At 31.4% G+C, this 14,047-nt stretch overlaps 1 protein-coding gene across 1 annotated transcript; it reads right to left on the bottom strand.

The window, feature by feature from the left end:
* Positions 1-4,597: 4,597 nt before the first annotated feature.
* Positions 4,598-5,450, bottom strand: LOC120093013 (AT-hook motif nuclear-localized protein 22-like). The gene has a single exon (XM_039051306.1). The coding sequence runs from the start codon at positions 5,408-5,410 to the stop codon at positions 4,598-4,600; it is 813 nt and encodes a 270-aa protein (XP_038907234.1). The 5' UTR covers positions 5,411-5,450.
* Between the last annotated feature and the right edge of the window lie 8,597 nt (positions 5,451-14,047).

Below are 14,047 nucleotides of genomic sequence, written 5' to 3'. Positions count from 1 at the left end.
AACTTTAACATCTCAAACTTGTAAGCTTAATGCTTCTAAAGAAGTGTTTTAATAACTACTGTCATCATGAGTTTGTTAAAAACAAAAGACAGGCAAGGACTATAATGATTATTTTTTTTGAGTTCGGGAATGAAATATATATTTCAAAAGTTTAGAGATCAAAATAAAATAAAAATTTGAAAATTTGGAGACCAAAATAAAACAAGATTGAAAGTTGAAGACCAAAGTAGATTTAGACCTAATAACCATAACTACTAACCAAAGTACTTAAAAAATATATATGTAGTACAAGTAAATTAACCTATCTTTGTATATTCAAATTCAGTGATTGATCAACTTATTTTTGCTAGAAATCATCTAAAGTTTCTTTCATAGTTAGCATAAAGTTAGCATAGGTCAATTGACATAAAGCGTTTATTCTCAACCAAAAGTCTTAGATTTGAACTTCCCAATTCATATTAAACTTAAAAAATAAAAATTAAAGAATAAAAAAAAAACTCAGTTAAAAGTGGTACATTTCTTTGAATTCAGAGTGATATTTGTCATGTCAAAGAATACACAAAAATGGAGTTAGAGAAGGAGCATTTGGAGCTTTGGAATATAGTCTGCAGTTTCAGATCAATCAATTAAAGAGAAGCTTCACCCACACCTTTTGTTTTGGTGAAAGCTAATGGTTCCTTCTTGAAAGAAGAGCAACAGAAAGTTCAAAAAAAGATGATGCATTTAGTCTAGTTGTTGGGAATCTTAATTTTGCCTATTCTCCTCTACTCCAATTCTCCCTTCTTTAATCCAACTTCTTTTTTATTTTTATAAAATCATATATTTAATTCATGAAGTTTGACACTTATGTCTATATATGTCTCTAAACTTTTAAAATTACAATTAATTTAGTTTTTTTACTTTCAAAAATTTTAAAACTCACGTATTTATTAGTCGTAAATTTGAAAGTTTATGATTTTTTAGATCTAAAATTCAAATTTATATCTAATAGATAAATTATTTTTTGAACTTTAGGACCTATTAGAACAAAATCATAAGTTTATAGATATATTTATTAAACATGTTTGATAGTCTAAGAACTAAATAGACACAATGCTAGAGAACTATTAATTTATAATTTAATCTTTTATTTCTCATGAAACAAAATGAATTATGCCATAAAAACGTTTCTTGTTTTCTCTTTTAAATTATAAATAAATTTATTCCCAAAAAAGCCAAAATCAAATTTTGTTCATTCATGGAGATTTGATTAGATAATCAAAGTTGTTCTATATTAGGACTTACAAGTTAGTTCAACCCAATGAAGGGATGCCTAGAGTTCACTGAAGCTCGAAATTCGAAAGTAGCCAATTGGTACAAAGGTTGATTTGTTTAATACAATATATTTGGAAGGTGGGAAATCAAAATTCAGATTTAAAAAAGAGAGTTCATATCAATTATCACTAAGCTAAACTAGAAATTATTATTTTTTTAAAGTCGGTTTACTATTCGACTATAGCTCAAGCATGTAAGAAAAACCCTACCTCAAGGCAACGGAGAAGGCAAGAAGGGGTTGTTGCCCTCATTAATTATCAACTATTAAATATTAAAAATTAACTTGTAATTTAATCCGCCAATATGAGTGTAATTCAAACATAAAACATGTTCGATTGACCAAAAGAGTTAGAAGTTTGAATCTCACAATTTATATTCTTGAATTAAGAAAAAAAATATAAATTAATTTTTTTGAACAAGTTACTAGAGTTAGGATAGTGGAATCAGAGGGTGTACTAGGACATTCCAGTTAGGTTGACAGCTCCTTAACACCCTTATCGTATCTCGATACCAAATTTCAAAAGTGTAAGTTAACTTGAGCTTTAAACTATGTTTAATAAGTTTCTAAGGCCGCATTTGATAATCATTTCGTTTTTGAAAAATAATCTTATTTCCTCTCATTTTCTTACCATAGTTTATATTAATCTCAAGTAGAAGAGTTGAATTCTTAGCCAAATTCCAAAAACAAAAACAAAAACAAGTTTCTTTTAAAAAATACATTTTTTTAGTTTTCAAAATTTGACTTGGTTCTTAAAATCATGGATAAAAGTTAGATATCAAAGCAAGAAATTTAGAGATGGAAAAAGTGTTTAATGTTTATAGGTTTAACTTTTAAAAATAAAAAAACTAAATGGTTACCAAACCAGGGCTAAACTTTTAGATTTGTATCAATTTTTTTTCCAAAACTTTAACAAAATGTCTATTAAATATTTAAAATTTCAATTTTATGTCTCTTAAATCCTTGACCTATAAAACGTTTTTAAACTATACGGATCTATACGAAATAGATTAGTTGAAAGTTTAGGATCCTATAAGACATAAATTCAAATTTATATAAAATATATTACTTCATTTTAACAGAATTGAATTATGTCAAGGACGATACCTATTAAAGATAAAATTGAAAGTTTATAAATTTATTAGACAATTTTAAAATTGAGATCAAATAGACACATTTAAAAATTTGAAGATATATTAATCATTTTTAAAGTTTACACAGAATCAAATAGGCACAAACTAGACAATTTAGGGATTGTAATTTAACCTTTAAAATATTATATAGAAAAATCAAGATTATCATTATTTTTTTTAAGGGTTGTTTTTAAATATAGAAAGTTGTTGGAATTATTTTTAAATATAATAAATATCAATATTTGTCAATAATAGATATGGATAGATATCTATCATTATCTATCACAGATGGTAGTCAATTAGAGTTTATCACTGTGATAGACACAAATATTTTTCTATATCTGTAAATATATCCTATTTAAAACAAATACCCTTATTTTAATTTAAGTGCACCTCCTTCCATTTTTAAAATTTTGTTCTTCTATTGGTTAACTTCATTATTTTTTCTAGGAAAAAGATATAACGAGTGAATTTAAATTATTATTATTATTATTATTATTTTATTTTTTTAAATCTTATTCAACCCTAAACTTAAAAAGCAAGAGTTTACCACTATCAATAAATAAATTTTACAAAATAAATGAGCATAACTCTACTTATATACATTAAAGAGTTTGATTCTCCCTCTCATATTTTTTTAATAAAAGAATCCACGAAATTTAATTGATGAAAACATAAAATCAAATCAGAAAATTACCCAAATCCGGCCATTAATAAAAAAATCACACACCAAAAGAATCAATTAGCTAAAAAAACGCCAATTGGCCAATAATCCCCATGGAAAACATCAACTCGGCAAATAATTAGAACAACATTTTTTTTATATCTTTAAATGTTTAGATCAGTTTACGCGCAGTTCGACTAATCTAACAAATAGAACCAATATTTATAAAGTCTCAATTCGAAGAACGTTTTTTTTTTTTTTTGAGATGTCAAAAAGACTTGTGTTGTTGTCTAGCTTTTATTAAAAAGCTCATTTGTTCTCCTAGAATAATTATGAACATCGAAAATTTTAAATGCAACACTATTTGTCATTCCATATACTTTGTATCTAGATTAAATATTAGGTTTATTGGAAATTGGAGAAGAAACATTTGACCAAAACCTCATTTTAACCAAAAAGAAAAAAGAAAAAAAAAATGATTCAAAGGAATATTTTGAGTAATGGTAAGGGAATTCCATTGTTCATGAGAAAAATCAAAACCTAAAGCTAGCTAGGGTTTTATTTTTCCTAATTTGGACAAAAACTTGTCTCTAAAAACAAGATAGAGAGAGAATAGAAGATTGTGAATGAGATTTTTGGGTTTAGGGTTAATGTTTTTTCCTTGGAAAACAAACATTTTGCCATACAACAACAGAACCCACTCAACACCTTACCATTAACCCTAAAATGTCTCTCTAACCAAAAAAAAAAAAAAAAAATGATAATATTCAATGCTTTGTAATATTACAAGTTCACAATGATTTTTCCTTAGTTCACAAGAATTGGAAAATAAAAAGAGATTCAACAAAAGACTCCCACATTTTTTGCTCCAATTTTGTCTTTGTTTTTAGATTTAATGACAAAAAAATCATTCCCACAAAATTGTCTTTCCAAGGAACAAAAGGAAATATTAAGAAAGAAAATCCAAATTAAACACCATATTTAAATTTGAAATATTTCTAGTTGGGAAAGTAAATGAAACATTCTGGGAACAAGGTACCTTGAATTTCAAACCCAAAAAAAATAAAAAATAAAATAAATAAAATAAATGAAATAAAATAAAATAAAACATTGGCTGTTCTTGCTAGTGCTTCATCTTTAAGCTAAGCTACCAGAAGAACTATTTTTTAACACCATTTCAATTAAATAACCTATATATCTTAAATCTGAAAATCCCCTTCCAAAGGGGGAAAAAAAAAAAACCCTCGAGGAAATTAAGGTTTTTTCTTCCTCCTTTAATTTAATTTAATTTTTACTGAAATCATTTTTTTTTTTTAAAAAAAAACCATAATTACGATCAATCCCTAAAATCCGAATCCAATACTTCTGCTATATCACATCAAATTAAAAGAACGAAAATGGGGAAGGGAAAAAAAAACAGATTACTCCAAATTCAGAAAATTACCAAAAAAAAAAGCACAATTTTTTTTTAAAGTTTCTGTTTATGGGCTAAAATGGTGGAGTACGACCTGTGTCCCAGTAGGGTTCCGTCGGCAATTGACACGTGTTCATTAGATGCGGTGCCAATCCATGAAGTTCCGGCAAAAATTGTTGCTGTTGCACGGCGGTTTCCGGTGACCTCACCGGACTACTTCCGGTATCCGCCGCTTTCGCCGCTTCCACGTCATCCTCCTCCAACGGCAGCCTCTCGTACGCTGCGTTTCCGAATGAAGCAGCCGTAATCACCACTGGCCCCGAACTCAAAAGTGGGCCCACTACGCTTCCTCCTACCACCTGCCCCTGCCCGCCGGACAAATACACGGTCAGCCCAGATGCCGCTGCCGGCGCTGGCGGAGGCAGAAACGACCCCGACAGCGATAGAATCTCGAATCTCCCCGGCAGAGAGATCACCGCTCCAGCAGCGGCGACCACGGCGCCCGGCTGCTTGAGGGTGACGTTGGTGACCGCTCCAGCGCCGGTCAGAACGCAAATGCCGCGCTGGCGTTGACGTGCAAAAATGGTGAGGGTTTCAATCACGTCGTTGGCGTTGGCGATTTCGATGACGTGGCACCGGAGTGCATTGGCGCTGTCCCGTGTGATTATCATCGGTGGCTTCGGCTTGTTCTTCGAACCAGCGGGGCGACCACGTGGTCGTCTCAAGACCTCGCCGTCTCCGCCACCGCCGCCGCCGCCGCCACCATTTTCGTTGTGCTGTTTATCGGGGTTTTGTTGGAGGAAATGATGATGGGGATTGAGATGGAAGTCTCTTGAAATGAACGGCGGCGGAAGTGGACGGCCGTGTGCGGCGGTGGCTCGATCCATATAATTATAAATTTACAATGAAATATATATATATATAGAATTAAAGTTTCAAAGCTGAAATTGTTCAATGATTTCAAAACCACAGGAAGAGATTTTTCGAAATTGGGAAATCTATTTGTTGATGAAGAGAGAGAATTATGGTTTGATATTTAGGAAAGAAAATGAAATGGGAATGAAATTTCAAAAGGAAGAGGTAGCTTCGAATAATTTTTGAGAAACACTCCCAAAATAAGCCATCTTTTTTTCTTATCATTTGAAATTTATATTTACAAGCAAATCTCTCTCTCACTGCCGGGTTTTTTTTTTTTTTTTTTTTTTATTTTTTTATTTTTATTTTATATATATATATATATATATAAATATATATATATTAAATTTTAAAATTGAAAAATTAGGGTTTGGGATGGAAATGAAAGATAGTGGCTCTATTGAGTGTAAAAGTACTAAATTTTGTTATGTGTTTTTTTTCTTTAAAAAAAAAGGTTTTTGAAAAATCAATGAAACTAGAACTGTGACAGTTAGAAAAATTATGATTTTTTTTTTAAAATTATGTATTGCATCTTATTTAGGTCCTATTTGGTAATGAAATTATGAGTATTTTTTTTTAATTATATATTGCACCTTATTTAGGTCCTATTTGGTAACCATTTCATTGTTGGTTTTTTATTTTTGAAAATTAAGTTTATAGATACTACTTTCACCTCTAAATTTATTCTTTTATTATTATCTATTTTTTACTAATAGTTTAAAAACCAAACCAAATTTTGAAAACTAAAAAAAAAAAAAAAAACTTTTAAATTTTGTTTTTTGTTTTTAGAATTTGACTAATAATTCAACCATAGAAATGGGAAGGAAATAGACTTAATTTTCAAAAACAGAAAAATGAAATGGTTATCAAATGGGGTCGTAGCTTTAAAAACTTGTTTTTGCTTTTCAAACTTGGCTAATAACTCAACCACTGTACTTAATGAAGATACAAATAAAAATGGAAAGGAAATAAACTTAATTTTAAAAAATTAAAAACAAAAACCAAAATGATTACCAAACAGAACATTAACATTTGGTTTTTTTCTTATTACGATAATATAATAATACATTTAGGTTCCTCGAGACTATTTGAAAGTTTGGTTTCTTTACTTTGAAATAGTACCTCTTTGTAAATTATTATAGGCCTTAATTGGAGTCTCTTCCAGCTATTTTACACATTTAAGCTAGGTATTGGAATAGACGATAGGTAATAATTTTTGCTTGAGCTAAATTCAATATATCAATGGTAAACTTAACTATTTTTTCTAACCAATACTCTAATAAGTATTCTTCTCCCCTTGTGAACACAAAAATTTATAAAAAGGGTTCAACGAGTAGAAATCAGTAATTAACTAAAAAGAAAATAACATTTTAGAGTTCATACACTGACCTTACTGTATTGATATATACCATATTAAATCAACAATCAATTTGAATAAATCTTCTAATGAGAGTTAGAATATATATATTTTTTTTCACTTTTTATCAAATATTTTAATATAGTAGTAGAGAGTGACGACACACCTATCTTAATGAAAGATCGAGGTCACTAGTTTTATATCGTCTTCAATAATAGATATACGTGAGACACTATGTTAGGTAGGAGGACAAGGTGTGTGTTGTACCTTCAAATGATGCAAGGTTATCCCTAAGCTTGATCATGGAGTTCATCTCTTGAATAGAGCCTCAAAGCATACCATTAGACATGAAGTTAATTTAATTTTCTTTTAGAATCACTATAGGAAAAAAGGTCTATGATAGCTTATGAAAAAAGTTATGATAGATCTTTTATAGCATTTTACAAAAATATATGACAACCCACGCTATAAAAAGTATGGATTTTTTTTTATAGCATTTTATAAACACTAAAAAAAATTTCACCTTTCCCACGAAAAAAAACATCGGGCAAAGTACTAAAAACGTCGAGATAGGTTATGCCAACTCATTTTTTTGCATCTTCATAATCGTCGTCATATCCATGTTGGGAGAAGTACCTCTCGACGAAAACTATTTTCGTTGATATAAATACCATTTTTGCCAATGCAATTTTTTGCATCAGCATATGTGTTTTCCCAATAAAATACAATTTGTGTTGTTAATAGCATATTTCTAAACAACAAATTTTTTAATTCAATAGACAGATTTCTGCTAATGTTTATTTGCATCTGCATAAGTTGCTTATTATTTTATATATTTTTTGTAACAATTAAATAAACAAAATTTTATTTCCTTAATACCTAATTATGCATAAACAAAAATTAATCTTCAAACAAATCAATCGGGGACAAATATAACAAAATAAGCTTATATATTTAGAAATAAGACTAATATTTAATACACAAGCTATAAAATTCTATTATAGAAACTATGTATACAATTAAATTTGAACTTTTTTAGCTTCTTACAAATTCCCTACATAAAAAAAGTTTAATCTTCCTTAAGCCAAAATACCCTAAGCCCAAATAAGTGAGATACTAAACCAAATTAAGTAAGCATCTCAAAATCTTCTCGCAATCTTCAAAAAAATATTCTTTAAGAGTTTATATGAACAACCTGAAATAGGAAAAACAAATACTATGAAAGATTTTTTAAAATCAACAAAGAAAAATGCACAAAAAGATCTTAACAAACACGCAAAGACTTAAACAAAATGTTTAAAATGGCTATGAGAAATGATCCTTTCTCAAGTAACAAATATGTCGTCAATGTTCATAATTAAAACATGGACACCACAAACAACCATTTTACTATCTAAAAAGTGATTAAAATAGTTATAATTAAGACGTGAACCCTCCCCCACGCTACGAGCATATCGTAAATCTACTTAAACAAATACATAAACGTCCCTTAAACCTCCACAACTATCAGATCCCTACAAATAAGCCAAGAACAAAGTTCCTTTAAAGTACGCAACTAGGCTTCAAGATAATCTAAAACACAACTACAACATATACATCCACCTCCCTCCCCCAAGCTACGAACGTGTCCTAGTTCCACCTAAGTGCCATTTAAACCTACAAAGTAACAATAAATGCATAGAAAGCATCAAAGTGAATCCTTCCCCCCTAAATCTACCTAAATTTCTTTCAAAACTAAACCTGTCATTCGATAGTCCTAAAAGCATATAACTTAACTCTCAGATCCCTACAAATAAGCCAAGAATAAAATTCCTTTAAAGTGCACAATTAGGCTCCTAGATAATCTAAAAAATAATTACAACATATACATCCCCCCTCCTCCTAAGCTACAAACGTGTCCTAGTTCCACCTAAACGACATTTAAACCTACAAAGTAGCAACAAATGCATAGAAAGCGTCAAAGTAAATCTTCCCCCTCCCCCTCCCCCTCCCCAATCCTCCTAAATTTTTTTCAAGATTAAACCCGTCATTTAATAGTCCTAGAAGCATATAACTCAATTTTCGGATCCCTACAAATAAGCCAAGAACAAAAGTTTCTTTAAAATGCACAATTAGGCTTCCAAATAATCTAAAGTGGCTACCATAACTACAAGATAGCCACAAAACAAACAAATGAAGTTCCTAAATCCACTAAAACACTCATATTTGAAGTGGCTACCATAACTGCAGGATAGTCACATAATAACCAAATTAAGTTCCTAAATCCACTAACCAAGAACTGAAAGTTGTCATAACGTACCTAGTTGTTCGAAAGTCCATCACACTGCTTTGTTGCGCACCTAACTATCTTGTAATTTCAGTCATTTGATCTTGAAAACCCGAAATTATTGACTTCAATATGGCATTTATCTCCTTTAAGCTTGCCACCTTCGCCTCAACTTTTCATACTTATTCATAATATCTTTCTCAATTTGTGAGGAAGATGTACCACTTGTAGCTAAATTGGGTTTTGGGTTCCATCCAAGATCTTTAGTGTGGCCTGTGTGGGGTTGTATGTTCTAAAACTCGCAGTTTGTAATGATAAACATATTCTATTATCAATAAAGATATTATTGACGTTTATTCAATAAAACTGCTGTCGAATATGTGAGTTGGACTTGTAAAGACTAAAGATCCATGGCTATTATATGAATACATGAAATTTATGTGGAGACATAAGAGCGGATTAAGTTCAATAAATAGCCAAAATGGTCTATAGTATATGAATAAGGCTGAGTATTTTATTCTGGTAACACTATTGAATGTGACCCACTCAGTAGTTGTTACAATTTGTTGTAAAGTGCTACAAACGAAGTGGTCCTGATTTGTTCACGTATTGACATGAGAAGTGGGAGCGTCCTATGCAACGAGTTTGCATAAGATCAGACCAACAAATAAGTCACTCGTACTTTATAATGTTGTTTACTTTTTAAGACTGACTATTTCAAAGCGATGACTTAGGTAACTTGACCTTAATTCTGAGCTAACTATGAACTCCTGTTTATTCGACATTATCCTTAGATTTACATGGGTGAGGGTTGACTCAACGGTGTTGGCTCAATAAGCCTCCCATTTCAGGGGTAAGACTGGGTAAATAGTTGGGGACATAGGATGCAAGACGAAGTTCACTCTTACCCGCTTTTAGGAATAGTAGAGAGGTCGTTCCCTTAAGTGCTGACTCCGGGTCTTGAACAAGGGGCCCCACCTTTTCATTGGCATGAGAGGAACTCAGTTTAGTGATTGGATCACAAAAAAATTGTTCATTAGAGGATCAATGGGACTTAAGGGGCAAGATGTAATCTCGAGGGTAAAATAACTTATGAACCAGTCGTTATTATGAACAACCTGTGAAGGGTTGACTTACTTATCATGGTTATATCAAATGGACACATAATATATCTACAATGAGGGGAGTGCAACTACGGGCTATAGTGGACAGTCCTGTTAGTTAATGAATGTTGATTAACTAGGTTAAAGAGTTTGATCGATAAGTCCGGATCATTAGAGCCCATGGTTTGTAGGTCCATCGGGTCTCCTTGCAGCTCACTACGGACAAAATTGAAGAACTAAGTGAAGTAAGAATTTGAAATGTTCAAATTCGGGCCTTAGGGAAAATCATATTTTATATGAGATAAAATTTACAACTAAATATTTAATTTATTAATTAATTATTTATTAGAATATTCTTGAACATTAGCATGAAAATGTTTTTTAAAATTAATTAATGTGATTAACCATTAGGTGTCAAAAAAAATTTAATACGTGATATTAAATTTGTTTTTAAATATTTCTAAACTATGAAAATGTTTTTCATAAAAAAATGATTTATTTATTTTTTAAATTAGTTAGTGGAAAAATCCAATTGTTGGATTTTCCCACTAACTAAGTGGACTTTGAAGTCACTTTCAAAGCTTGATACCTAAAGATTACATGCTAGTGGGGTTTGAGGTGGAAGACATGCAAGATAGGATTTTGCATGTAATTTGTCTATAAATAGTTTGGTTTTTGAAATGTATTAAAACTAATGCTTCTTTGACTTTAGGCTTTACTTTTCTATCAAAATCTCTTTACTCTCCACTTTACAAGAATGAAATTCCCTTGTCTTCACTAACAAAACAGCCCCACCACCGTGTTCTTCAACTGGAGAATAGCGAGGATTTACCGTTGGTGGTGTCGATCGAGCATGAAGAAGAAGATTGCGGTGGATTCTACAAAGGTTGTATTTTCTAATCCTTTATGCATGCTTATTCTTAATTTTATGTAATTAAAACGTTATCGATCTTCGTTTCCACTTTTCCATGCTTTCTTTATGTTCCATCAGCTTGGTTGTTTTTCCAAAATCCGTTCACAAATAATTTCCACCGTTGTTAATTTAAATCCATCTTGTGATGATTTTCCAATCTCCTCTTACATTGCCACCTATATTTATAATGATTTTTGAGGTTATATATTATATATAAGGATTAATATAAAATTACGCATATATGATACAATATAACTTACAAATGCTTCTTTGGTGGCTTCGCTTATCCACTCATCATTCTCTGATAAGTGACTTTTGTAAAACAATTCCACTTGACCTACTTTTTCACCCTTCTTGATGGAAAAATTAAAAATATATTGTAGTTTTAAAAACTATTTAGAAAAATATGGTACTTTTCAAACTATTTAGAAAAATATTGTTTTTTTTAATAGGTCGAGGGTTCAAAATTCGACCTAGTAGATTATTTTTTTCTTTAATAATTTAGACATTCGGCCTTCTTCTTTCTTTCTTTATTTTTTTTTTAATTTTTCATTTTATAAAAACAATTTCTAAAAATATTTTATTATTTTATTTAAACTCTAAAAAGAATAAATTAAAAAAATAATATCTCATAAAAATAAAAAAAGTGTAAATTAAAATATCTCATTTATATAAAAATAATTACAAAAATCAATGTGTCCCACAAGGCGGACGTCGTCGATTTCGAGCTGGTTGTCGTTGTCGACTTCGAACTTGAGGTTGTTCGGGTTCATCTTGATGTTGCTCGGGTTCTTCTTAATGTTGCTCGGGTACTTCTACAGGCGCTTCATAATATAAATATTCATTATGCTCTCCACGACCCCGACCATGTCCATGCACGTATGAAGACGAAAAACCAGCTTTTGAGGCATAATGTCCTGAACCAAATGCTGGCATCATCATCATCGGACTAACATAATCAGTTTGACTTTGCGTCTGCATCACAAGGGCAACTCTTCCACATTATGGGCAACCTCATCAAACTCATCCTTTTCCCGAACAGGTCCTCTACGTCTAGGAGCTGGTGGAGGAACAATAGGTATATCGTACATATAATGTATCTCCTCCATATAGCTTTCATTGTCACTACATATAGCAAGAACTTGGTTCAGATCATTCGCAACTTCACAGAGTCTACTGTTGTTCGATCTTTGTGAATTATAAAACAATTACATAATATTTAAAATAAATTTAAATTGAAAATAATTAGATAATATTCATTCATTTACCAGATGACCCACAACTGCTCCCGGACGAGTGACGTAGCGCCTTATGATATTATTATACCAATGAATATATTCTTGAGTGACATCCCTGTCAAACTGTTCAATAGAAACACCCACTGCAATAAACCTTGCACGATAGTGCCATCGCACTACCAAATGTGCAACTTTTTCGGATCAATCTCCAGTCCTCAAGTCAATATCATACAGTAGGGGTTCAATATTACAAGGCGATGGGACATCCTACTGAAAACCGAATTGTCTCATCACCCTGTCAGGAAGATGCCACTCACTAATGTGACAACATATGAGAGGACTCATCGTTCGCCATATGTTTTGACCATTCGTACAAAAATTAGGCAAAGTATGCATAATAATTTTGTACGGCTCCCAAATAACTTGAAACACAAAATATTATATTGGATAATATTAAAGACAAATACAATAAAAATGTGTATAAAATAATCAATTAGATTCAGTGTAATGTACCTGATCAGGTTGAAGTTGAAGCAGATCAAACATGTATCTATACTAGCTCACTACATGTGGGTTATCCTAGTCACACAAAATTTGTCATTCCACCTAAATTTTTAAATTGATAATTTAGAATCTAAATTAACTAGATCAGTGATATAAAAATTAAATTGAATTAAAACAATATACCGAGAACCATAGGCTCGTCCAACTAACTGGGCGTCATTAACATGTTATAGCCGTGGAGCCATTGTTGGAAATCGCTCCCAAGCCCATAGTTGCAAAAGTATGAGAGGCCCAACTATCTCTCGAACCTCAAGTCTTGTTGCTTTGCATAGTTGTCTATACAACCATGCCAAACATGCTCCACCCCACGAATACTGCCCTGTATCATAGAGGTTAGCTAATAGTGGCAAGAACATCAAGTGAATAAAATTACTTGATTTATCAGAAAACAAACTTCCACCCATCATTTGTAGTATATATGCTCGCACATATCTTATGACGGTTTCCTCGTCTGCATTATCTGTGAGCTCACAGAATTGTGTTTCTAACCATATCAAACTTAACTTCGATCCTTTAATCTTGTCGGCAAGTGGGGTCGCACCGAGGTACAGTTGATAAACTTGTGACCAGTCATCATACATCACTCCGATGACCGGCTCACCGTCAACAGGTAACCCCAACAACACTTCTATGTTTTGTAAAGTGATAGTGCACTCTCCAATAGATATATGAAATGTATGTGTCTCGGGCCTCCATCTCTCGACCAAGGTTGTGATCAGATGCCAGTCCAACTGAATAAATACCAATTTGGCAACCCTATAGAATCCAGATATGCGTAGTAGTGATAGTATTCAAGGGTAGAGCGGGGTGCACTGGAGAACTGTCTCTCGACGCCTGCAAGATATTTCTCCAGTAGTACGATCTCGCCATACAACAGATGATCAATGAATGGACTGGTCGTACAAAACATCGAGATCAACAGGTCCTGGATTTAAAGCCATGATCTGAAAGAACAAAAAAAATATTTATTTCTCAATTAAAAAAATATTTATTTCTCGATTAGAAAAATAATGTACAATTTAATTAACTTAATTAAATAATGTACAACTTAATTAAAAGAATAAGGTACAACTTTATAAATTATAATAAAAAAATTGAATATACAATAAAAGTATTTACACTTAATTAAATATACATGATAAAAGAAGTATTTATTTCTCAATTAAAA

The sequence above is a fragment of the Benincasa hispida genome, chromosome 1, assembly GCF_009727055.1.
Source record: "Benincasa hispida cultivar B227 chromosome 1, ASM972705v1, whole genome shotgun sequence".
Taxonomy (NCBI): Eukaryota; Viridiplantae; Streptophyta; class Magnoliopsida; order Cucurbitales; family Cucurbitaceae; genus Benincasa; species Benincasa hispida.
This window is presented reverse-complemented; position numbering and strand designations above follow the sequence as displayed.

Bases quoted from the DNA above. Each gene is read 5' to 3' on its own strand.
- LOC120093013 (XM_039051306.1), bottom strand. From the start codon at position 5,410: ATGGATCGAGCCACCGCCGCACACGGCCGTCCACTTCCGCCGCCGTTC.